This window comes from Salvelinus namaycush, chromosome 9 (assembly GCF_016432855.1).
Source record: "Salvelinus namaycush isolate Seneca chromosome 9, SaNama_1.0, whole genome shotgun sequence".
NCBI lineage: Eukaryota > Metazoa > Chordata > Actinopteri > Salmoniformes > Salmonidae > Salvelinus > Salvelinus namaycush.
The window spans coordinates 45,651,749-45,677,227 of record NC_052315.1 but is presented as its reverse complement, the minus strand read 5'-3'; the positions used below and the strand labels follow the sequence as shown (position 1 = coordinate 45,677,227).

Sequence of the window (25,479 nt, the reverse complement as noted above, 5' to 3'; positions counted from 1 at the left end):
GGGTGTTGCAAATGTTGCCAAGTAATGATATTAACGTATGTTGCTAAGAATGTGAGAGTAGTGTGACTCCCCTAGCAGGTCTCAAACCCAGGCCACCAGCGCCAATGACAAACACCTTAACCACTGTCCCAATAAGGGATATCTCTAGGTCATGTGCTTGTTCGGCCTGCCCAGAAGCAAAACCTAGCTAACATATGGAATTGTTTTAAGAGGGTCATAAAATGGACCATTTAGCTATTTGATTTTGAATGTTAGGACCCTTGTACATAAAACAAAAATATATACAGTATATACAGTACCAGTCAAAAGTTTGGACACACCTACTCATTCAAGGGTTTTTCTTTATTTTGACTATTTTAATAGTAAAGACATCAAAACTATGAAATAACACAGTTGGAATCATGTAGTTAAGATTTTAAATTCTTCAAAGTAGCCACCCTTTGCCTTGATGACAGCTTTGCACACTCTTGGCATTTTCTCAACCAGCTTCACCTAGAATGCTTTTCCAACAGTCCTGAAGGAGTTCCCACATATGCTGAGAACTTGTTGGCTGCTTTTCCTTCACTCTGCGGTCCAACTTATCCCACTGAGCAAATTCTTAACAAATCAGTGTCACCAGCAAAGCACCCCCACACCATCACACCTCTTCCTCCATGCTTCACGGTGGGAACCACACATGAGGAGGTCATCCGTTCACCTACTCTGTGTTTCACAAAGACATGGCGGTTGGAACCAAAAATCTCACATTTGGACAGATTTCCACCGGTCTAATGTCCATTGCTCATGTTTCTTGGCCCAAGCAAGTCTCTTCTTCTTATTGGTGTCCTTTAGTAGTGGCTGTCTTCTGTATACCACCCCTACCTTTTCACAACACAACTGATTGACTCAAACGCATTATGAAGGAAATCAATTCCACAAATGAACTTTTAACAAGGCACAACTGTTAATTGAAATGCATTCCAGTTGACTACCTCATGAAGTTGGTTGAGAGAATGCGAAGAGTGTGCAAAGCTGTCATCAAGGCAAGGGTGGCTACTTTGAAGAATATAAAATATACAATATATTTTCATTTGTTTAACACTTTTTTGGTTACCACATGATTCCATATGTGTTATTTCATGGTGTTGATGTCTTCACTATTATTCTATAATGTAGAAAATAGTAAAAAAGAAAGAAAAACCCTGAAACCCATGTACTGTGTATGTTTGGTGGGACGTTGATGGAATATTCTCCTAACCCATAAAAAACTAGATGCAGGTATGCTTTTGCAACGTTTCCAAGAAACGTGACAGGAACATTAATGTTAAATATTCTAAGAACATGGTAACCACCTTCTGGTTAAGTTCTGATTGACATTAAGGGAATGGTCTATTGGAAACAGTCCTTGTATGTCAGTGAAGCCAGGGGTGGACTGGGACAAGAATTCAGCCCTGCCATTTTATCTACACCAGCCCACGTCACTGCATGCAGGGCCGTGCACAGACCTTTCAGGGGGCAGGTGTTCAAAATTGTTGATGATTGATGTAAATCTGCTAGTTAGCTCGTTAAATATTTGTTTTACTGATTGCGATTTAGCTTCAGTGCTCTTTAATAATAATTTTATGATACATCCTAATATTCATAACCTTCTAACTCATGATTTATGGCTGGCTGGCTGGCTAGTGGCTTGTGTGGAATTTGAGTGTATGGTGGTTAAACTACCTGTGAGCCTCTTTTTTAATACCTCACAGAATCGTTTTCAATACCTCACAGAATATTTTTTAATACCTCACAGAATCGTTTTTCAATACCTCACAGAATATTTTTTAATACCTCACAGAATCATTTTTCAATACCTCACAGAATCTTTTTTCAATACCTCACAGAATCTTTTTTCAATACCTCACAGAATCTTTTTTAATACCTCACAGAATCTTTTTTCAATACCTCACAGAATATTTTTTAATACCTCACAGAATCGTTTTTAATACCTCACAGAATCGTTTTTCAATACCTCACAGAATCTGTTTTAATACCTCACAGAATCTTTTTTCAATACCTCACAGAATCTTTTTTAATACCTCACAGAATATTTTTTCAATACCTCACAGAATATTTTTTCAATACCTCACAGAATATTTTTTCAATACCTCACAGAATATTTTTTCAATATCTCACAAATGATCACGACAGGCTACTTTGACACTAACAAACTGAGAATCTGCGATCAATCAAAAGGATCTCATCTTGAAGCCATCAATAGATTAGCCTACGCCTAGGTGTCTGAATATGAGGAGTCCTAAAAAAGCTTTCCAGTTTCACTAAAATACCTAACGTTGCGCAGCTCACTCGCTGATGGCTGATGCACTCGTGCTAAAAGCCTATCTCTCTCTTGTTTTGCTTTGTAAAACAATGTTTGCTCAATGGGCCTATTTGGATGTTAAGAGAATATTTTGGTAGCCTACAGCAGACAGATTATAGTCTTCTCTTTTCTGTAGGAGCCATTTCCAGAAATGTAGTGAAAGGCCTGTTTTGTCTGCATGCTGTTCACTGATAGATTTGTCGCGTGTTCCCGACTCCAAGCCTAGGCTATGCCTTCTTATTGGGCTACATACAATCCACAGGTAGGCCATTTTTTAAAAGAAGCTATGGCTCCTCTGTGTCTATGTTATAAGCCTACTCGTGGTGTAGTAGGCTGTTCTGAATGATTTAATTTACATTTGAACATACGGCAGTTAATTCTATAACTTTGGCAAATGTATTTAAATTCATCAGGGGGTTGCAGTACCTCCAGCACCTTTCCCACAGCTATGATTCTATAAGGAAATAAATGATGAATTGCTGCTGTGTGTAGGCCAACCAGACTGAATATTGATGATGATGTAGCCTAAATCAAGTGTTATGCTGCTGTGGTAGTAGCCTAATGTTGATATTTAAACTAAATAGCTTGCTACACACACTCGACCGGTCAATTCTCAAGCCATGCATGTTTGGATACTGGGCACACGCAATCTCTGTACCCTGCAGGGCAGACTGGAAAAAGGCACAAACGGGCACACGTGAGCTCCGTACAGGCACAGGGCAGACCAACAGATGGGTTAGGGGTGGGGGGGGTGGTGAACTTCACGACATCACAACGATTTGGGGCCAACGACATAAACTGTATACAAAAAAATAATAATGATACCAATACCCAAAAGAGAGTGAGAGGGCAAAGGGGCAGGTGCTCAGGCACAGGTAAACCTCTATCCGAGCCTGAACGCATGCGCTGTGTGTGTGTGTGTGTGTGTGTGCGCGTGTGCGCATGTGCGCGTGTGAGGGAGAGAGGTGACCATATAGAATGTGTTCTTTCTACATTTCCATGCTACATCTACATGCTTTCAGTTGCTGTTTATGTCCCATCTCTCTCCTCGTTTTCCAGATGAAGGGCACTACAACGAGTCATCAAGGCATGCGGCTCTGCCTCAGGACCCAGCCGTGCCCTCTAACCTCTCTGCCAGGGCAACGCCAGTGGAGGACGGGCCCCGGGCCCCTCCAGCCATACCCACGGACCCAACAGACCCATCAGGGTTGACAGCAGAAAGCACCAGAGAGCAGCCTGTGCAACCGTCAGTGCTAGCTAATGCCTCCTCCTTAGCCTCCTCCTCAGCCATCAACAGTGACAATCAAACAGCAGGAACAACAGACCCTTTGTCTTTAGCCCCTGTAACCAACAGCACCTCAAACACCAGCCCAGGTAGGACACGTCTTCAAACAATAATCAACCCCATCTTGTTGTAGAAGGAAAAAAAACAATCGTAATGTTATGTACGTACATACAGCCTCATGACTGTTGTTAGTGTCTCTACACACTTTGGTTTCTTGTCATCATCGTTGTCGTCATCATCATCATCCTCATCATTGTCATCATTATCATCGTCATCATCATTATGCTCTGCACCTTCATTCCCTCAAAATCCCATTTTCTTTTGGTCCAGCTCAGTCCCACATTACCCTGCTCCATCCCCTCCATCATGCTGCCTCTCCAGGTCTGACCTCATCCTCACATTATGGGACATCATCCAAACGGGACATTTTTCACCTGACATGAATGACCTGATATGAACCGATTTTTGCATCATTTAAACGCTGCTCCTTCTTTCATTGCAGAGGAGGGAGACAGCAGTTTGCATGCGAACCCAGATTTACCTACAGTCCCAGTGTCCTCTCTGGCCACATTGGGGGAGAGCGACGTCATCCTCCCAGACAATGTGACTAGTCCTTTCTCCACTCACACATGGAACACCACTACACCTGCAAGGGCTGACACCAACACCACTACACCATCCACCACAGCAGCACACACCAACCCAACACCAGACTCTGTGACCAATGACAGTCTACAGCTCACAACTGTGACCACCACGACCGTCACGCCCCTGACCGTGACCACCACAACTGTGACACCCCAGACCATCACAGCTTCGACCACAGAGGCTGTTACAACCACAACCTGGACCACTACGACCACACAGGAAGTGACCACCCTCCAAGAGACCACAGTGATGGCAACCACAACTGACCAAACCACGACCACAACCACAACCGTTCCCACTACAACTACAAATGCACCGACTACCACTTTGACGATCCCCACCACCACTAAAGGAACAACCCCTGGACCGACCACAACTGAACCTACCCCCACCAGTCCTGAAGGGGAGCATCTACCATGTAACATCACTGAGAAGACCTGGGTCAAAACAGGTACAGTATGGGCTCTCAATCAACAGCAGCTCAGTTTGAAAACCTTTCGTTAGTGTACTCTGTTTCGCCAAATAAATCAAACAAGATTTGAGATGCCACCGTATGATTACATCCCTAATGAAGACCTTCATAAAAAAAAAATATATAACTGTTTGTTTTCCTCCAAAGTTTTGTCCATGCAGCTGTGGAGGAACAGGCTTGATATCATGACGAGGCAGAATCTGTCTAAAGGACTCACCTATGCTCTACAGAGGGCCTTCAATGACACCAATGTTTATGTCCAGGTCCGTATTATTCCGCACTCTACTCTCTGTGTTCGGATGTTGTTACTGCTGTAGTGTAACTGGAGAAGAAAATCGACTACATCAAATACAGAATACAGTGCCGTAGTCCTGTTTAAATGTTGATAGTCCATGTTCACGTTGTTGGACAAGGATTTCATATTAGTTACTCTAGATGGCCAGAGTAACTAATATAGCTCTAGGAACTATAGTGAGTGTATTTACTTATTCTGGCACCCCTCTTAGCCATACTATTCATGGGGTACAATCTCTCACTTTGATAGAGGAGGAGACTGAAGTGACTAACGGTGAAAGGATTTCAATATGATGATAAATGGCATCTTGAATGGTGAATAGGCTTTGCTTTATAGAGGCTGTTAACAGTATGTGAAGAGAATAGCTCTTTATTGACCCTACTAGCTGAATGACTAAAACCTATTATTACCAGCTCCTCTTCAGACATGTCTGTTATTCAGTTCTCTTGTTCTCTGTGTTACTGTCTTTCTATTTTACTCTCAGTCCTTTCTCTCTCTCAGTCCTTTCTCTCTCTCAGTCCTTTCTCTCTCTCAGTCCTCTCTCTCTCTCTCTCTCTCTCTCTCTCTCTCTCTCTCTCTCTCTCTCTCTCTCTCTCTCTCTCTCTCTCTCTCTCTCTCTCTCTCTCTCTCTCTCTCTCTCTCTCTCTCTCTCTCTCTCTCTCTCTCTCTCTCTCTCTCTCTCTCTCTCTCTCTCTCTCTCTCTCTCTCTCTCTCTCTCTCTCTCTCTCTCTCTCTCTCTCTCTCTGATGGCTGACTCAGTTTAAGTCCATTGATTTCCTACCTGTGCTGTCTGTCTGTCTGTCTGTCTGTGCTGTCTGTGCTGTCTGTGCTGTCTGTCTGCCTGAGGTGTAATTCAGTGGTTGCTACTCTATCCCAGTCCTCTTCTCTCCCCATCAGAACCCATGTATTATTACTGAGCCCGGAAGTGATCAGCAGGAAACAACACAAACACAAGCTGCATAGTTATGTGTCCGGGGATAGCTAGCTAACACATACTGGTGGAGACTGGAGAGGAGTGAGTGGTAGTACATAGGGCTAGAAACACTAGTCTTGACCCACTGCAATTGTGTTGGGTGTTAGCGATAGCGATCAAGATATAAACAACACGTTTTCTCTTCTCAGGTTGAACGTGACCTCTGCAGCCCTCATAATGTCACTCTTGGGTACTATGTAGCCAGTGGGAAAACGGTCTACATAGCATCTGTGGTGGTGGAGACAATGAATGCCTATGGCTTTGACAAAGTGCTGGCAGACATCCGGCAGCACAGTCCTCTGGTGAAGGCTGTTCTGCTCCCTGTAGCCCCCTGGGCCTCCAGCTTCAGTGTCCATCTGCAGCTCAAAACAGGTGAGGCCCAATAGGGACAACACTCCACAACAACACATCCAACGCAGTAACACTGCTGAATGATGTGACCATGATTGTAGAAAATGTAGTACTGCGCTCTTATGTACTGTAACTGAATGTACTCTACTTGTATATTGATTGTTGCTCTGCGTTTTGTTTTAGTTCTCAGGTTCGTCGGGCCAGAAGACAACGTCAACTCCTGCAGTTTTGTTCAAATGATGGAACAACGGCTGGAGAATGCATTTGAGGAAGCTCAGGACAAAGTGCTGGAATCTTACAACGGGCTTTCTGTGGAGGTGTGTTAATGACTTTGGGCCAAATTCAATCCCACGCAATTAGCATACCTGTTTAGTGTGTTGTATTTACTTCGACATGTCTGATATTGTTCAACATCCTCGTCTGTGTTTGTTCAGATCCAGAGCACCGCCCAGGTGATTGGCTCTCCTGCCGTGTCTCTGGTCTACGTGGTGAAGAATGACAACGCGGTGCTGAACGGAACCGTCTCCAGCGGTCTCCTGAACCAGCTGACCGCAGAGCTGGTGGGCTACTTCCTCTTCTTCCCCCCGCTCATCATCGCTGAGCGTAAGTGCCCCAGGGCATCATGGGAAGGGTTTGCGTGATAGAAGTTTCCAGTGGCGTTTTCTTCTTGTTTTCTTCATTTTTTATACAGAAATATGTCATGTTTCCACTGAGTGTTGTCGTTGTCCTTCAGCGAAAGCTTAAGTTTGTGTGTTTGTAAGTGTGTGGTCTGAACACGAAAATATGAATAGTGTCTTTATTTCATTATACCAGCATATAATTAGATGTAAGTAGATAATTAGATGTTGAACTAATTGACAAAGGTGACGTTATGGTCCAATATTGTGCAGTGGAGAGGAGGCTGATTAGCTCACTTCATGCTAACCTGCAATCATTTGCGGCACCTTCTGGGTTTTTTCTTCAGAAAATGGATGATTTGAGCACGAAGGGAAGATCAAATAATATTCTATTTATACACTGAGTACACAAAACATTAGGAACACCTGCTCTTTCCATGACATAGACTGACCAGGTGAATCGAGGTGGAAGCTATGATTCCTTATTGATGTAACTTATTAAATCCACTTCAATCAGTGTAGATGATGGGGAGGAGACAGGTTAAAGAAGGATTTTTAAGACTTGAGACAATTGAGACATGGATTGTGTATGTGCGCCATTCAGAGGGTGAATGGGCGAGACAAAATATGTAAGTGCCTTTGAATGGGGTACGTGCCAGGCACACCAGTCTGAGTGTGTCAAGAAGTGTAACGCTGCTGGCTTTTTCACATTCAACAGTTTCCTGTGTGTATCAAGAATGGTCCACCACCCAAAGGACATCCAGCCAACTTGACTCAACTATGGGAAGCGTTGGAGTCAACATGGGCCAGCATCCCTGTGGAACGCCTTCGACACCTTGTAGAGACCATGCCCCGATGAATTGAGGCTGTTCTGAGGGCTAAAGGGGGTGCAACATAATAGTAGGAAGGTGTTCCTAATGTTTTGTACACTCAGTGTATTTGAACCCATCAAATCACGCTTTATTTATACAGCACATTTCAGACATGGAATGCAACCCAATGTGCTTTACAGGAAAACACTAATAAAAACAATGAAAATAAAAGCTAAAATATCCACTACACAACAAGCATAATATGAAAAACACAAAGAATAACACAAACTGAACAACTAAAAAGCACCCTTAGGAAAAGGGGAGCTAAAAAGATGTGTTAAGATTTCGCCCCCCCCACAGTTTCGGCCCCCCTCAGGTTCTTTGGCAGGCAATTCCAGAGACTGGGGTCGTAATAAATAAAGGCTGCCTCTCCATGCCTCTTGGTCCTGGGTTTTAAGATAGTTAAACGGCCAGTGCCAGAGGACCTGAGGGACCTACTGGGTACATAACTTAAAAGCATGTCTGACATGTATTAGTGTGCACAGTCGTGGATTGATTTAAAAACCAATAGAAGAATCTTAAAATGAATTCTAAAACTCACAGACAGCCAGTGCAGAGACCTTGAAACCGGTTTAATGTGGGCTCACCGCCTGGTCTTGGTCAGTACCCACGCTGCAGCATTCTGTATGTTTTACAGTTCACCAATGGCTTTCTTGGGTAGACCAGACAGGAGAGCATTACAGTAGTCAAGCCTGCTTATAATAAAAGCATGGATGAGTCTGTCTGTATCAGCCTGAGAGAGAAAATGTTCCTCTGGTGATAAAAAGCTATTTTAGTCACATTCCTAAAATAATTGTTCAGAATCTAAAGTAACACCTAGGTTTTTTACCTGGTGTTTTATCTTTATTGCCCGTGAATTCAAATGTACGGCCAGATTCTCTCTCTGTGCTTTGGCTCCAACAATAAGTACCTCGGTCTTGATTTAGCTGGAGGAAGTTGTGAGCCATCCAAGTATTGTAATCACTAATACAGTATAATAATTTATCTGTGGAGCTAAAGTCGTCTTGTGACACAGAAATGTAAAGTTGTGTATCGTCTGCGTAGCTATGAAAATCAATGCTGCACTTTCTGATAACACTGCCAAGGGGTAACATACAGTATATAAACTGAACAGTATCAGACCCAAAATCGAACCTCGTCAACATTTGATATGTATTTTCTCAGAGTTATGTAAACTAATTTAGAACTGGACCGGAGAGACCAACCCACATCTCCAGTCCGTCCAGAAGGACATCATGGTCAACAGTGTCAAATGCAGCACAAGGATCGGACCCTTTTTTCAATTTTCACCTAAAATAACATACCCAAATCTCAGGACCTGAAGCAACAATATGCATATTCTTGATATCATTTGAAAGAAACACTTTGAAGTTTGTGTAAATGTGAAATGAATGTAGGAGAATATAGCACATTAGATCTGGTAAAAGATAATACAAATAAAAAACCATGCGTTTGTTTGTATTTTTTTGTACCATCATCTTTGAAATGCAAGAGCAAGGCCATCATGTATTATTCCAGCTCAGGCGCAATTTAGATTTTGGCCGCTAGATGGCAGCAGTGTATGTACAAAGTTTTAGACTGATCCAATGAACCATTGCATTTATGTAAAAATGTATGTGTCAAGACTGCCCAAATGTGCCTAATTGGTTTATTTTTTACTTTTCAAATTCATAACTGTGCACTCTCCTCAAACAATAGCATGGCATTATTTCACTGTAATAGCTACGGTAAATTGGACAGTGCAGTTAGATTAACAAGAATTTAAGCTTTCTGCCCATAGATATGTCCATGTCCTGGGAAATGTCCTTGTTACTTACAACCTCATGCTAATCGCATTAGCCTACGTTAGCTCAACCGTCCCGAGAGGGATACACCAATCCTGTAGAGGTTAAACCTAAGAGTACATGGACAGAGAGCTGTTTGGCCTGTGTTGGCTCTAAGATCATTTATCACTTGAACTAAGGCTGTCTATGTGCTGTGGTTGGCACGTAAACCATATTGTATTTTTTTTTTTTAATACAGCTGGCACTTAAAAATAATTTTGCTGTTTGAACACCAATTTCTCCAGGGAGTGATTAACAATAGCTTACACTTCTTCAGATATGCAATTAAAACCATTTTGGACGAAGGTGCTGGGGATAGGATCGAGAAGGCAGGTAGATGGCTGAAGTTGTGATATCACTTTCCTGAGCATGTCTGTGTCAACCAGGTCAAATACATCCATTGTGCCTTTGCTTGGTAGCCTGTCATCAAGTCTTGCTTGACTGATACCCAGCCTAATGTTGGTTATCGTATCTCTGTAATATGCCACAAACTCATCACATTTAGATGTGGAAGAAAGTTCACATAGTTTTGGATTTATCAGGCCATCAACTGATCGAGAAGAGCACTCGAATAATTCTGATTAGTAGTGATCAAGTAAGACAAATTTGCCCGTCCGGCATTTCTAATTGCCTTGTTATACACTACTGGTCACAAGTTTTAGAACACCTACTCATTCAAGGGTTTTTCTTTATTTGGACTATTTTCTACATTGCAGAGTAATAGTGAAGACATCAAAACTATACAATAACACATGGAATCATGTAGTAACCAAGAAAGTGTTAAACAAATCAAAATATATTTTATATTTGAGATTCTTCAAACAGTCACCCTTTGCCTTGATGACAGCTTTGGACACTCTTGGCATTCTCTCAACCAGCTTTGTGAGGTAGTCACCTGGAATGCATTTCAATTAACAGGTGTGCCTTCTTAAAAGTTAATTTGTGGAATTATTTTCCTTCTTAATGTGTTTGAGCCAATCAGTTGTGTTGTGACAAGGTGTGTGTGTGTGTGGGGGGGGGGGGGGGGGGGGGGGGTATACAGAAGATAGCACTATATGGTAAAAGACCAAGTACATATTATGGCAAGAACAGATCAAATAAGCAAAGAGAAATGACAGTCCATCATTACTTTAAGACATGAAGGTCAGTCAACACGGAACATTTCAAAAACATTGAGTTTCTTCAAATGCAGTCGCAACAACCATCAAGCACTATGAGGAAACTGGTTATCATGAGAACCACTACAGGAATGGAAGACCCAGAGTTACCTCTGCTGCAGAGGATAAGTTCATTAAAGTCACCAGCCTCAGAAATTGCAACCCAAATAAATGCTTCAGAGTTCAAGTAACAGACACATCTCAACAACAACTGTTCAGAGGAGACTGTGTGAATCAGGCCTTCATGGTTGAATTGCTGCAAAGAAACCACTACTAAAGGACACCAATAAGAAGAAGAGACTTGCTTGGGCCAAGAAACACGAGCAATGGACATTAGACCTGTGGAAATTTGTCTTTGGTCTGGAGTCCAAATTGGAGATTTTTGGTTCCAACCGCCATGTCTTTGTGAGACGCGGTGTGGGTGAACGGATGATCTCCGCATGTGTATTTCCCACCAGAAAGCATGGTGGAGGAGGTGTTATGGTGTGGGGCTGCTTTGCTGGTGACACTATCTGTGATTTATTTAGAATTCAAGGCACACTTAACCAGCATGGCTACCACAGCATTCTGCAGCGATACTATTCCCATCTGGTTTGTGCTTAGTGGGACTGTCATTTGTTTTTAACAGGACAATGACCCAACACACCTCCAGGCTGTGTAAGGGCTATTTTACCAAGAAGGAGAGTGATGGAGTGCTGCATCAGATGACCTGGCCTCCACAATCATCTGACCTCAATTGAGATGGTTTGGGATGAGTTGGACCGCAGAGTGAAGGAAAAGAAGCCAACAAGTGCTCAGCATATATGGGAACTCCTTCAAGACTGTTGGAAAAGCATTGGTCATGAAGCTGGTTGAGAGAATACCAAGAGTGTGCAAAGCTGTCATCAAGGCAAAGGTTGGCTACTTTGCAGAGTCTAAAATCTTTATTTAACACTTTTTTGGTTACTACATGATTCCATCGTGTTATTTCATAGTTTTGATGTCTTCACTATTATTCTACGATGTAGAAAACAGTAAAATGAAGAAAAACCCTTGAATGAGTAGGTGTGTCCAAACCTTTGACTGGTACTGCATATATGCATTTTTTAAGCACAAAACTATTTAGGCAACAGGGATCTTGATCCAGAAGGGGATTGAATGTCTCTGCTGTAACCAAGAGGCTTGATCTTGGTATCTAGCCACGTAGCTTTCAAGTTAGCCAACCAAATGCATAGCTGGACTCCGGAGCTGGATATCATTTATTTGGCACATCTTAGATTTCTTATAGTTATACTTAACTTATTGTTATAAGCAGTGGCCTAGCACGCACCCCTGCAGCCCCTTGTATACGGTATAAACGGTATATTGCCCAAGCCTACTCTCTGTAACCTCTCTCTCATCTCTGCTCTCCCTCTCCCTCTCTCTTTCTCTCTCCCTTTCACTCCACAGCACTAGAGTACCACAACCTCAACACATCCACTGCCACAAAGCACTACTGGGTGATCACAGGTAATTTAAACTGTCATTGATTTTCACTAACTGCTAGTTAGTTAGTGCTTTGGTCGACTGTGTGTTGTGTACATTTGCCTGTGGTGTTTCTTCTCCCAACATCTTTGAGCTCCTCCTTTCCTTCCGAATCCTATCGATGCATTATTTAGAGCTTCCTGACATCTGTTTCTGTGAGATCACATCGGATAAATGCTCAGTGTGAAGGAGTCCCTGTTTTGTGAGAGGACTCTAAATGGCATACCTTTCTGCCACTGTCGTGATGAGACTGCAGTGCGCCCAGGTCAGCCCTACTGTAATATGACTTACAAGTTTTAAATTGAGGAATGACCAAACCTCTCTTTCTTCCTCTGTCCCTATCCCACCTCTCTATCCCTCTCTTCTCCTCTTACCTCTCCCCCCCTCTCTCCCTCTCCAACTCTCCCTCTTTCCCTCTCTCCTCCTTCCCTCCTTCCCTCCCTCCATCCTCCCTGCACTCCCTCTCTCCCCCCTCTCCCCTCTCACGTCCCCCTCCCCGTCTCCACCTCTCTCTCTCTCTCTCTCTTTCTCTCACTCTGTACTCCACTGCTCTGCAGTAATTCAGGATGTTGACAGCTCTTCTCTGGAAGGGAATTATCAGAGCTTTGCTAGTTTAATGGAGCAGCGGCTGGCTGAGCTGTTTTTGGTGTCTGGGCGTCAGGGGAGTCAGGGGAGCCGCTTTAGAAGGGCCACCACCGTCGGGAGCTACACCGTCCAGGTGAGGCGGGCACGCACACACACACATACACACAGGGGACTGCATGCTCACTCACTGATAAACCACTCAGTCCCATTTTATGTTCACTTGCCCCAGAGTTTCACTATTTTATGAAGATTCACGTAATTTCTATGTCCCCTTTTAGGTTTTGTCACAGATTAACATTTTTATGTAACGTCACAGATGATCAGGTTTTATGAGGGGGGGGAGAGCTCAGTAACGGATGTTGATCTCTTCCATTTAACACCCTCCCTTCTTTATGGCAAGCTTTAATCACAGCCCTTGATGAAACCATGATGATGTATTATGGACATTAAACATTTGATCTATACCAAAACACAATTTTACATTTACATTTACATTTAAGTCATTTAGCAGACGCTCTTATCCAGAGCGACTTACAAATTGGTGCATTCACCTTATGATATCCAGTGGAACAACCACTTTACAATAGTGCATCTAACTCTTTTAAGGGGGAGGGGGGGGTTAGAAGGATTACTTTATCCTATCCTAGGTATTCCTTAAAGAGGTGGGGTTTCAGGTGTCTCCGGAAGGTGGTGATTGACTCCGCTGACCTGGCGTCGTGAGGGAGTTTGTTCCACCATTGGATTCACAATGAATTCCACTGATTCATATTCATCCCATGAGTGTGTTCCCTGAGTGCTGTTCTTTTTTGAGTGTTTGCCCCTTCAGATACATAGTTATTGCTATTGTATTTTTTGCAATGGCTCTTTCATGCCATATGACAGCACTGAATCCTCCAAATTGTGTTGCTCTTGTCTAGATGGTTGGCATTCGTCGACTCCCTGGGCCGAAGAACTCAGCCGAAATGACCTACTATGCCCAACTGAACGGTGCCCCCATAACTGGCACCACTGCAGCTAAGACCCTCAGTACCTTGGATTCCCAAACCATGGCCCTCACTCTGGGCTACTTTGTCCTGCTCCAAGCTGATCGTAGGTTATTTTTTTACACATCTTTACCAAACAGCCTTGACATTATTCTCTTACATGAAGTGTACAGAACTAGCTTTTCAGTCATAAACAGATGGATGCACAGGAGTTATTGCAGTATATGTTAGTTTTGCTCAGGCTGAAGCACTTCTATCTGTCTCGTAGCCTGTTGAATAGCTGTGTGCCTCAATCATTTTGTAATGATTGCAAACAAAAATACATATTGATAGATAGTGTGTGTGTAGGCGTGTATTTATTTTGTCTCCATGGTTTCCCGACAGCTGTGGTAAAGGTCCCGCCTGCCAATCTGTGGATCATGGCTGTGCTGACGCCTGTTGCCCTGGTGATGGTCGTTGTCGCCATGGTCACCGCCATCCTGTGCAAGAGGAACAGGGTCATCTTCAAGACCAATGCTTTCAGGAGCTTCAAACCCCGCTCCAAGGTGAACTTTACATATCTCTTAACATCTCAATGTGCAGTTCAGAGAAATGTCACATCTGGGCAGGTCTTAACACTTCGTCTTGCGTTCGACTCAATTTCTCATAGCCAATGGTGACGATAGTGATGGGTGCTCAATAAGCATGATGGGGGGGACGAAATAAGAATCCAGATGGTTAATGTGATGGAAATGAATCCTCGGCTAAATGTCCCTTTAATTGTCTTCTTGTTTAGACATCCTATCGGAGGGAGGGCAGTTATCACCACCAGGTATTGACTGAGTGTTATTTGTGAATAAAGCATGTTGACAGTGCCTTGGGGAAATCAATGGAAGGGATGGAGTGGGCTCACCATGGCTCATCGTCTACGATCAGTGGGCCATTTTATACATCCTTGTTGCCTTCCGATGCATAGTAATGATTCTTATCCACCAGGCTTCTACTCATCTCATACCAGCCAGTGGCTCAGTGGCGCAATCCAAGCGATCAGTAATTTTGTTACTGGATTAAATATTGTGCCATTTAGATTCATATCTAAATCTGCCCCGCAACCTTTCAGATTCCGACTCAACGTGCACTCGTGCAGCAGCAGAGAAAGTCAGCTGATTTCAGTGTAATTTCTGTACGTCATACCAAAATCACTCCCTCCAGAAGAACAGATGTAACATCATTGCATATTTCTGGATGGGGAAAGACAAGCGCTAGCTCCAGTTTATGGTGTAGGACAAGGTCAGAGATACACTAGTGTCAAGTAAAAATAGGACAGTTGGATAGGACTTCTCTCCCAAAACGTGGCCAATTAGCACCATACTTGCCAACTGTATTTTACATGTGCGAGTACAGTGCTTCAAGGTTTTTTTGATTTCTGATACTGTTTGTAAACATTTAATGTCACTGGGTTGGTTTTGAATGTGACATGAATGATTTAAAACGGTACCAAAATGGAGATTCGCATGCGATGCTGCAGATTTCTCTCTCTTTCCCTTTCTGATCCAGAGATGTGGCACGCATGCGCAAATTAGACACACGTTCTTCTAATTACTTGGCTTATGAATAGCTCGTGGCGATATGACAAAAGGACGTTAGTGGTAAATGTGCTGAGTTGAGCTCTCTGGTTCCACTACGCTGCACATATGTGCAGTCTGTTGCCGTGGAATGTGTTTGCGTCCAAACGTTCTGGGAATGACGACAGAACGCCAAGCAGAGCATCACCCGTTAGGGAGATAGTGGACTTCTTGATACACGAGTCCCAGCACATCATTATCCATCAAAGTGGGACAACAACACAAAGCTGCAAATCAATGGCATGGCTTCAGTCTGCATGAGTGTTTTTTTGTGTTGATCATTCAATATGTGAGCGTATTTCATTGCTCTCCAAATACAGTATGTGGTATAGTCCGTCACGTGGCTTTATTTTTGACAGTTTGTGCAACGAAAAACAAAAACCATATCAATCATAATTGAGTTGTTTCGAGTGGTTCTACCATGAGGTCTCTTTACATAAAGTCCCTTGGCTTTTTTAAAATCAAACCTCTCCTTCTCCATCAGTATACCAAAGGAGCCCAAGTCAAAACACAGAATCCATCTTTGTCCAGTACATCACAGAGTAGCCTTGTGCAGAGTCTCGGATCAACTCCATGTCTTTATCAAACTGGGCAGTTGAAAGATGAAAGGAGGCCATTTATAAAGTTAACCGCATCAAGTGGACAGAGAGGTCTGCCTCCTGCCAGTGAAATATATCTCTGTTGAGCTCAGCCTTCAAGGTTCATCTGTAGAAACATTCCCCCTAACTGTGAATGTCCAATATGATGAAGCCATGCTGATCTCATACATTATCTCAGCCAGACTCTCACTGTTGTGAAATATCACTCATCTCAGGATGAGGTAAAGATGTCTGCACAAACAGTGTATCGATTTATCTCACAACCAGGTGTGATGATACAATTGATGGCACCGTGCAAGACACTTTAATTATTAAATCTGTGTGAGGTTGTATTCTCCCGTTCTATCCCCACATGCACTAGAAAATGTATTTACATATTTAGAGTTTTCCAAAATTAGTATTAAAAAAATGGAATTTGAAAACAAATATATCTGTACATTCTGTTCCTTTCGCTGTTTTGCAATGCAGAGAGGCTTCATGAAATGAGAGTAATTTGGTGAAACAAAGAAACTGCCTAGGTACAATATAAATCATAAACCAATTTAATTGTCCATTTCTTTCTTCCAATATATCCCAACTTCAAAGGTGCCATTAGACATTTCGTTTTAACATTTAGTAGTCTTTTCTTCGCTGACTGAGAGAAATCAGAGCTCACCGAGCCAACTTTGCTCATTTACCTTAACTGTAAATGAAATGTCGTTCTCCTAAGGCACTCCTTTACTTTACCATAGATCATATGTCATCGTAAACCCTCTCTGTCCCAGCATGTGCAGGGATTTGACTATGCCAAGAAGCACATGGGCCATCAGCAAGGTGAGGAGACCATCTCTGTTACCAAGGAGACGCTGGTTCTGGGCCTACCAGTGAGAGATGCCCCGTTGTCATTGGACAGGAAGGTGCACCAGGATGGGACCGCCTCTAAAAGACCTCCTTCTGCTGACATCATCCACAAAGGGTAAGAAGAACACTGAATTCAATTTAAACAGAATGATCTCCCTGTTTTCTTTAGATTACCAGAACACATTTGGATTTGTTTGTGGCAATACTTTAAGTCAAGGAAAATGCAGCAGAAATATGACAGTCTTGGACAGATTGCATAGAATCTGCTTAAATCTGCTCATGTTGACTGGCTTACAGTTTGCCTGGGTGTTGCCAATTCCAAGAATGTAGCCATCTATCACTAGGAAAAGGCAATAGAAAGAAAGATTTGTAATGAAAAACATGTGATTCATGAATGCGTTATTGCCGTGCCACAAAGTGAATACAGCCTCCTCTCTTCCCTCTAGCGTAGAACAGTAAAGACTGTGTTTAGACAGGCAGCCCAATTCTGATATTTTTTCCCAATAATTAGTCTTTCACCAATCACACCAGATATTGTCACATCAGATCTTTGTAATAGCGGATCTGATTGGTCAAAAGACCAGTTAGTGAAAAAAATATCAGAATTGGTCTGCCTGTCTAAACGCAGCCAAAGCTATGCTTGAGCTGCCTATTGAGCCATCTTTCCTTTGAATTTCCAATGCATAAAATGCTCATTCTAACACACTGGAAGAAATGTACAGACCACCAAAGGCTTGATTTTTTTTTTTACCGACCCAACCCAAAACATCAGTCATTGTCAGCTGTCAAACAGATCTCCCCTATCTTTGGCTGATTTAGACCCACTTGGACTTTTTAGTGCCATATTTATGGCCGCCATGCTGGAGGTGTGACATGAGTCTGCTGCAATGATTACTGGGCCTTGAAGGCACTGCAGTGCAGACCTGGGTTCAAATAGTACTGTGAATCCTTCAAATACTTTGAGTATTTGCTTTGCTCTAGCCTGCCAGGAGTACCAGACAAGTGGGCTTTGTCGTTTTTGACTGTTCTATTGATTCATTAAACCAGGCAAGCTCAATCAAACACTGATCAAGTATTTGAAACGATTTGAAATAGTATCTGAACCCAGGTCTGCTGCAGCGGCAGCTGCTATTCCAGTCACCCTTTGGATGGACCCCAGGGCTCATTCAGATTGGGATTAGCAAGGCTTCACAAGGCTACAAACACAGCTCCTCTGCTGCTGTCATTGGGATTCTGCAGTGTGATGATTATACATTAAAATGCCTTTGAAAGGATACTGAGAATAATAACTGGGGAAAAAACAAACAAGGGGTAAACACACAGTGGTGTATAGTGAATAGAGGCTGAACACTGGGCATGGAAACGTGAGTGAACTACACAGCCTGGAGAGATGCTTCCAGGGCCATGTTTGATTCAGTGTTTTTCTGGGCTCACGTTGACAGGAATACAGACATTCTCTCTCTCTCTCTCTCTCTCTCTCTCTCTCTCTCTCTCTCTCTCTCTCTCTCTCTCTCTCTCTCTCTCTCTCTCTCTCTCTCTCTCTCTCTCTCTCTCTCTCTCTCTCTCTCTCTCTCTCTCTCTCTCTCTCTCTCTCTCTCTCTCTCTCTCATGGGTAGAACGGTACCTCATTATACAAGCCTCATGAATGCAAATGTGGATTCCATTTTGCATTTCTGAATGCGTAACACCCATAGAATGATCTGATTCATACATTCTGAATGAGGATGTCGATATGAGCTGACATGATGTGTGTACTTGTTCCAAGCTATCTTATATGACATCACATCAGACTGGTGTGTTAGTCACTTGTGTCTGCCTGTTGGTTACTCCTGAAAAGATACCAGGGGAGATATTTTTACATTAAGATAGAAGCACTCACTGTGCTAGCCTGTGGTCTTAGCTAGCACACCACCTGTAGAGGTGTCTATGTTACGCACTGCAGTCAGTCTTCGCGGGTTAGAACTGTGGCCAGGAGGCTGTGTGATAGCAGCATTAACCTTGGATAATACTGTATGCACAGAGCTTACCACTGCCTGCCTCTGTTGCTATGGTTACCCGCAGCAGGTTGCCAAGCGAGGACGGCTCGGTTGCAAGCAGCGAATCCGGGAAACTCAACACGGGCAAGAGCTTGGCGGCACGGAGGGCTGCGGCACAGAAGAGCACCAAGGAAGATCTGCTGCACAAGAGGAACGGTGAGAGAGAAGCGACACTCTGGCTACTGTAGGCTACTGCTGCTTGTCCACACAATGTTATGTCATCACACAGGCTTGAGACACTGTAGGACCAATAGGAGAGAGCTAATGAATTGTAAATAAACACATATATGCATGGACACATGCCCTCACTCACACGGTGCTCTCTCTCTCTCTCTCTCTCTCTCTCACACACACACACACACACACACACACACACACACACACACACACACACACACACACACACACACACACACACACACACACACACACACACACACACACACACACACACACACACACACACACACACACACACACAGGGAGGCGCACACACCGCATGTCTTACTGCAGTAACTCAGGCAGTGTGAGTGGGGATAACAGCAGGATCAGTAGTAGCTGGGCTAGCTAGTGCTGTGCTAAATAGCAATGTCCTCTCACCCCAGCAGATCCCTACGAGGACCACACTGGCTCACTGCGACTCATCACCATCAAGCCAATGGCGGCCCAGCCCACATACTCCTACCCATCCTCCTCCAGTCACAGCCAGGACTCAGTCGTCCTCAACGGGGAGGTGAGAGCCCGTCCCCGGCCTGCTGGCAATGATGTCATACTGAGTCTGCCAGCCTGTCCCAAATTGCTCCCTTCCCCTTGGCCCCAACCCTTTATACGCAGATCTGAAGATAGTTCTGGATAGGTACAGAACAGGCAGTGTAGAGCTGGAGCTACTGTATATTGCACTTGGACTACAGATCTGCAAACATCAATGAGTTAGAGCCAAGGGGAAATAAGAATGGAATTGAAACCAGTTGTTTATTTATAGGGAAGAGGAACCTCACCAAGTATACTCATAATACCAAGCAATGCCAAACTAGAATCAATATACAAATGTAATGGATACAAATGACTTTGTCCACAGGCAAACATGGGGCTCAAGCAGAAAACCGACATCGAACACTACAGGAACAAAGTACGCCAGAAAGCCAAGAGAAAAGGCTACTGTGATTTCCCCATCACAGACAATGGCATCCACCCATTCAACCCCAGAGAGAGGCACAGTAGGCCTGAGATGGCAAAGGAGCCAATGACTGCTGAGGAGAAGAGGGCCTCCTATGCAGGATGCCACATCAGGAGGTAATATGCCAAGAGACATACAGTATGCTATACAGGAAGCATTCATTTCATGTTTGAGTGGGCGTTCAGTGGGCGTTCAGTGGGCGTTCAGCGTATGCAGATCCACTGATTTAAAAGTCACTTTTCAAAGTGCCTGTGCTGCAGCACTGGTGCTTTGTCTGGGCGAGAGTATCTGCTGACGCGATGCCTGACTGCCACTTCTCCCTGGTACCTGTTTAGTAACTGTCTGAAATATTACTGTAAGGGAGCATTGTAAGTCCATTTTGTATATCCAGGTGTTCAGTTTAAACCTGTACTGCAGCTCAGAGAAATCATTGAATCAGCCCAACTGTAGATGTTTGCAGATGACATTTTTTACTGATGATGATGATGATATTAATGATGGCTGTAACAATGACGACCGCAACTATGATATCCCTACTTCAGGCACCCCCCGTCGAGAGAGCCAGCCTACTGGAGCCGTCAGTCCCTGGTCGCCAGCAGCCCTAGCCCCGTGGAGACGGAGATGGACCTGCTGGTCCTCAGGGAGAGGTCCAGGAGAGGCATCCGCAACAGCGGTTATGACGTGAGTCATCACTGAATATCACTGCATCCATGAGACATAGATGTCCTTAAATGTGCACCGTACTGCCGAAGTAACTGCAGGGTGAATGTCCTAAAATTAACACCGTACTCCTGGAGTCACTGCAGGGGCAAAGGTAGTTGAGCCTAGAGAAGTTCTGGAACTGGGGTGCAATAACCTAGGGAAAACCCTAGGACAAAGCCTTTCCCATTATACCTACCTCTCCCAATCCTCACTTTTAAGCTCCATGGCTGAAATGAAAAGGATTACCTTCAGCCGAACTTTAAAACCTCCATCTAGTGCAGCCTGCGAGTCCGTTCTTTATGCTGCCTGAACCTTGCTGAATGTCAATGACAGTGAATATGATTTATAGCCTGTTCAGTGATTTAGATTGGAAGTCCGATACCAGTTAATAGCTCTGAATGTTCGGTGCTTTTAAATTGCAAATGGATAACCATGTATGTGTACGATTCGTGTGTGTGTGTGTGTGTGTGTGTGTGTGTGTGTGTGTGTGTGTGTGTGTATTTTGTCTTCCTGTGAGTCAGGCAGAGCCAGAGACGTTCCAGGAGACCAACGTGGACCGACTGATGTGCTCCCTGGGTTATGGTGGAAGCCATCAGGTCAAAGGTCTCTCGGACTCGTCCACTCTGAGCTCTCAGCCCTCCATCGACGAGGTCCGGCAGCAGATGCATATCCTGCTGGGTAATGCCTTTGGGCTGGCCCCAGACGAGCCCTCGCCTGCCAGCCACCACCACCACCACCACCCTCACCCCCACCTCCACAGTTCCTACAATCCCAGCCACACTAGCGCTTACTCCGAAGGGGTGACCAGCGCCCCTGGCACCATGAACCATCCATGCGGAGGAGGCCACCAGCGCGGGTCTGCCTACGGGCCGGAGATCCACCAGTGTAGCTTACCCAAACCTGTGAGTGCATTGATTAGACTGTGCAATGTAAAGCACATTATTTAGAACGAAGCATTTGTGTACGTGTGCTCTTGTAGAATTGCTTATGGTGGTGCTTTGAACAAAAATCCTGAATGCTATTGTAGAAAATCAAGATGTGTTGAGAGAGTAGCTGCACAGTACATATGTTTAAACACCTACACACTGATTTAACTATGTTGTGTGTGTGTGTGTGTTGTGCTTGGTGCTGCAGGGCTTCAGGTTCACTCAGCTTCCTGACATGGGCGTTGGACCCCCACCTCCTCTGATACCCTCCAGGCCTGGACCCCCAACCGGGACCTCAATGAGGCTGTACGAACCCCCCTCCTCCTTTTCCCTTCAACACTCCTCTAGCTGTTAGAAAGACAGTAAACTGATGAAAATAACATTCATTCTGATATATTCACATCCTCCCAATGCTAAACATGCCCAACCTATTTTTATTTTATTTTTTAAGTCTACTTAACTAGTGCACTGTGTATCCTTGTAGTGCAACCCCCATATTTTTGTCTATCGCTTAAAGGGAAACGGAGAAGAAAAATGTCAAATTCGTATTCATCATCTCCAGCACCACCCCAACGTCAACACATGTGAAAATGGCACATTTCTATGTTTTGTAGTTAAAAAGATAGAGGAAGATAAGCGTTTCCTAGGATGTCATCGGTGTGCATCGTGTGAGTTTGATCAGTTTTAGAGGAGGCTTTGCCTACTAATTGCCTGCTAATTGGTTGATGATGTCATTAGAAACACTTGTCTTTCTTTATCTTTTTTACTACAAAACATAGAAATGTGCCATTTTTTGCCATTGGTGTTGATGTTGGGATGGTGCTAGAGATGATGAATATGAAGTTGAAAAATTGTTTAGTTTAAGTCCTTTGGCTTTAGATGTTATACTGTTCATGCATTGTGTTGTAATTCTACTCTGAGCTGTACTTCTTTCCGCATTATTTAAAACAAACAGCATCTTCATTTGAATGCCTTGACTCTTACCAGGTTTGCGTGTGAGGTATTACAGGCCACCCAGTGGTGAGATGTATGAATTACAAGGCTTTTGTCTTTGTTTCCCCTTCTGCAGTTCTTCACCCGATGTCAGCCTGAAGCCTCGTGTTTCCGAGGCCTCTGAGATGCAGAGTCAGCACAATGGTGCCCCCTATCTGCTTATCAACAGAGCGCCCTTCCCTGCTGTTACTGTTGACCAGTCCATGACCAGCTACTCAGGTCCGAATAATAAATATTATATATATATATTATGACTAGTAAATGTATATGTATATACATGTAAATGTATATGTATACCTTTCTCTGTCAAATTGCTTCAGTTCACTCATTCAAGCCTCTGATTGGCTAAACACTGCTTATCTCATACAGGAAACCCAATGACAGGAGTCTACGCCATATCAGCCAACCGCCCTGGTTACTCAGACTACTTTGTCATGCCTCCACCAGCGTCGTATGGAAGCCCATCCTGGATGTCCTACCCACCAGAACCCGAGGACATCCCACACCAGTGGAATGATACTGTAAATACTGTTAGTATCTGAACCAAACAATATCCTCTGATATTGTCCCTATATAACTCTGTTGGTTTGATCTGGATTTATCCTCACTATTTGTCCCTGTTTTAAATCAGTCTCTTCTCTTTGCAGAATCCGTGTCATTTAGAAACCATTTGTTGAGATTACATGGTCTTTGGAGCTGAGTGGAGACAGCATATATTTCGGTGGGCACACACACTTCATAACACAACACAGAATTTTCCGATCAATGTACAGGGTTGTTGTGGCTCATTTCCTCTCATTCCATTTCCTTCTCTTTGTCTTCCAGGTGTCCTTTTGGTTAGGCAGTAGGGCCTCCCTCCCTCACATTGAGTACCCCTGGACTCAAGCACCCCGCCCTGCCCTTCACCCCTGGCCCTGGCTACTGGCCCCTGGCCTTCCTCCTCAGCCCAGCCAGGCCCTCTCTGCTCTGCTCTCTGAGCCCCAGGTCTCCCAGACCTCACAGCCTCCATGTCAACTGCCACCAGCCAGCAGAGGATGGCCTAGACTACAGTACAGCAGCACTATCCCTCATGGTAGTGCCACATACATCCTCTACCCTGGTCCACACCATCCAACGACAGGGCTGGCAAAGCTGGACTAACTAACTGTGCTTTTTGATTATCCAAATTCCTTAATGGACAGAAGAGTTGTACCTACTACTGGTGGTTTGTGTGTATTTAAAAAAATAACTTAGTCTCTCAGTTTCAGTTGTTGGATATTTGTGTGCTTTGTCGTTTACTTTCATGCTTTACTTCTTTTTAAAAGGGGAAAATAATTTAGTGAGTGTATGTTGTGCGCTCACCTTATTAAAAGGCCCAACAAAAAAAAACAACGTGCGAAGAAAGGCTTTGGTGTGAGTGGCTATGTCATTCTGTATTTTTAAAATGTACTCATGACCTTTACCCAATCAGATTACAGTAAAAAAAAAAAAACGGTCACCTGTTCTGTCATTCATATGTTTATGAAGTTTGTCTACTGACCATGATTATGAAAAGATGGATAGAGGCGTATATTGCTGCACACAAATGATCTTACAATGGTTCCTCACGTGTTACGGTTTTGTATTCGGAGATTTTGACTTATATTGGGTCCTATCCGTTCACTGGACAGAGTGGTAAAGAAGATGGGTGTCGGATGGGCCACAGGTGTGTTGATTAAATATATTATGTAACGTGATGACATGAATTATTGACGAGACTTCTGCCAGCCGTGAGAGACAAGAGAGAGCGAGAGATTTTCTTGTATATTTTGACACCATTTTCTTTAGACATGTTGACTTGCTTTACTGCATTTTTGAATTTGAAGGATGGTCAGATTGCTTTCAATCCTATTTTCTAATTTGTCAAAGGGTACCAACACAGGATCACATAGTGTAAAACAAATACCACATTTCGAATGTATTCATGTCGGTGCATATGCTGGTATATGCACAATTACTCACTCGGTCATAACATAAGCAAAATGATGGATAATTCTATGTTTTACTAGTATTTACTGAGTTTCCAGAATCTCAAAACAAGGAAAACGTGATGGCTAGGGCCCTTTACCATGTACTGTACATGCTACGAGTTCAGTTTATCAGTGCAGTTAGGTGTAGATCAACAGCCACCAAAAGATGTTACCAGACTTGGCGATGTGTATTACTGCGCTGATATTGCATATCTGATAATGACGTAGCATTGGAAAAGCGTTCACACTTCGAAATAGTAACAGAATAAGGTCTAATCAATGTGATATAATAGGAAATAGAAAATACAGTTTGGTCTATCACAATGTAGGTACGACATTAGTTTAGTATGGATTAGATGAACATAGCACTTTCTTAGATTACCTGGCCCTACAAAACTGCAGTATCAATGCGAATACTTTGTTAAAGCATGCAATATTCATATTTGAAATATTAGATTTTTTTTTTTTACAAATTATTTGAGTCATACTCAATGATAATGGCGCAAATGCAAAGTCAGTATCTAGTCCATTCGTTTGACTGGGTAGGTGTCTTTAAATGGATCTCAACTGTTGCTACCCAGTTTGACAAATGTTATTTTACTATTTTTCTACAAAATTATGAATCAATTATTTTGGGAGATGTAGTTCCAAAAGTTTAAGCGTAATATTCCAAAGGAAATATGATGGGGGAAAAAAGCTGAAACGCAAA

General features: G+C 43.4%; 1 protein-coding gene across 1 annotated transcript; it reads left to right on the top strand.

Annotated features, from left to right (window-relative positions):
* The first annotated feature begins 3,283 nt into the window (after positions 1 to 3,283).
* kiaa1549la (KIAA1549-like a) lies at positions 3,284 to 23,926 on the top strand. The gene is made up of 21 exons (XM_039000426.1): positions 3,284 to 3,293; positions 3,401 to 3,715; positions 4,129 to 4,725; positions 4,894 to 5,009; positions 6,164 to 6,386; positions 6,549 to 6,682; positions 6,800 to 6,968; positions 12,263 to 12,322; positions 12,895 to 13,055; positions 13,840 to 14,011; positions 14,290 to 14,450; positions 16,873 to 17,063; positions 19,013 to 19,140; positions 19,593 to 19,717; positions 20,063 to 20,277; positions 20,704 to 20,842; positions 21,385 to 21,765; positions 21,998 to 22,095; positions 22,859 to 23,001; positions 23,152 to 23,303; positions 23,624 to 23,926. The coding sequence occupies exons 1-21, from the start codon at positions 3,284 to 3,286 to the stop codon at positions 23,924 to 23,926; spliced, it is 3,993 nt and encodes a 1,330-aa protein (XP_038856354.1).
* Positions 23,927 to 25,479: the final 1,553 nt, after the last annotated feature.

What these genes read in the sequence shown, in the direction of transcription:
- kiaa1549la (XM_039000426.1), top strand. An exon ending in GCTGACATCATCCACAAAGG is followed by an intron (nt 17,064 to 19,012) that starts GTAAGAAGAACA and finishes TACCCGCAGCAG; the next exon opens with GTTGCCAAGCGAGGACGGCT. An exon ending in GCAGGATGCCACATCAGGAG is followed by an intron (nt 20,278 to 20,703) that starts GTAATATGCCAA and finishes TCCCTACTTCAG; the next exon opens with GCACCCCCCGTCGAGAGAGC.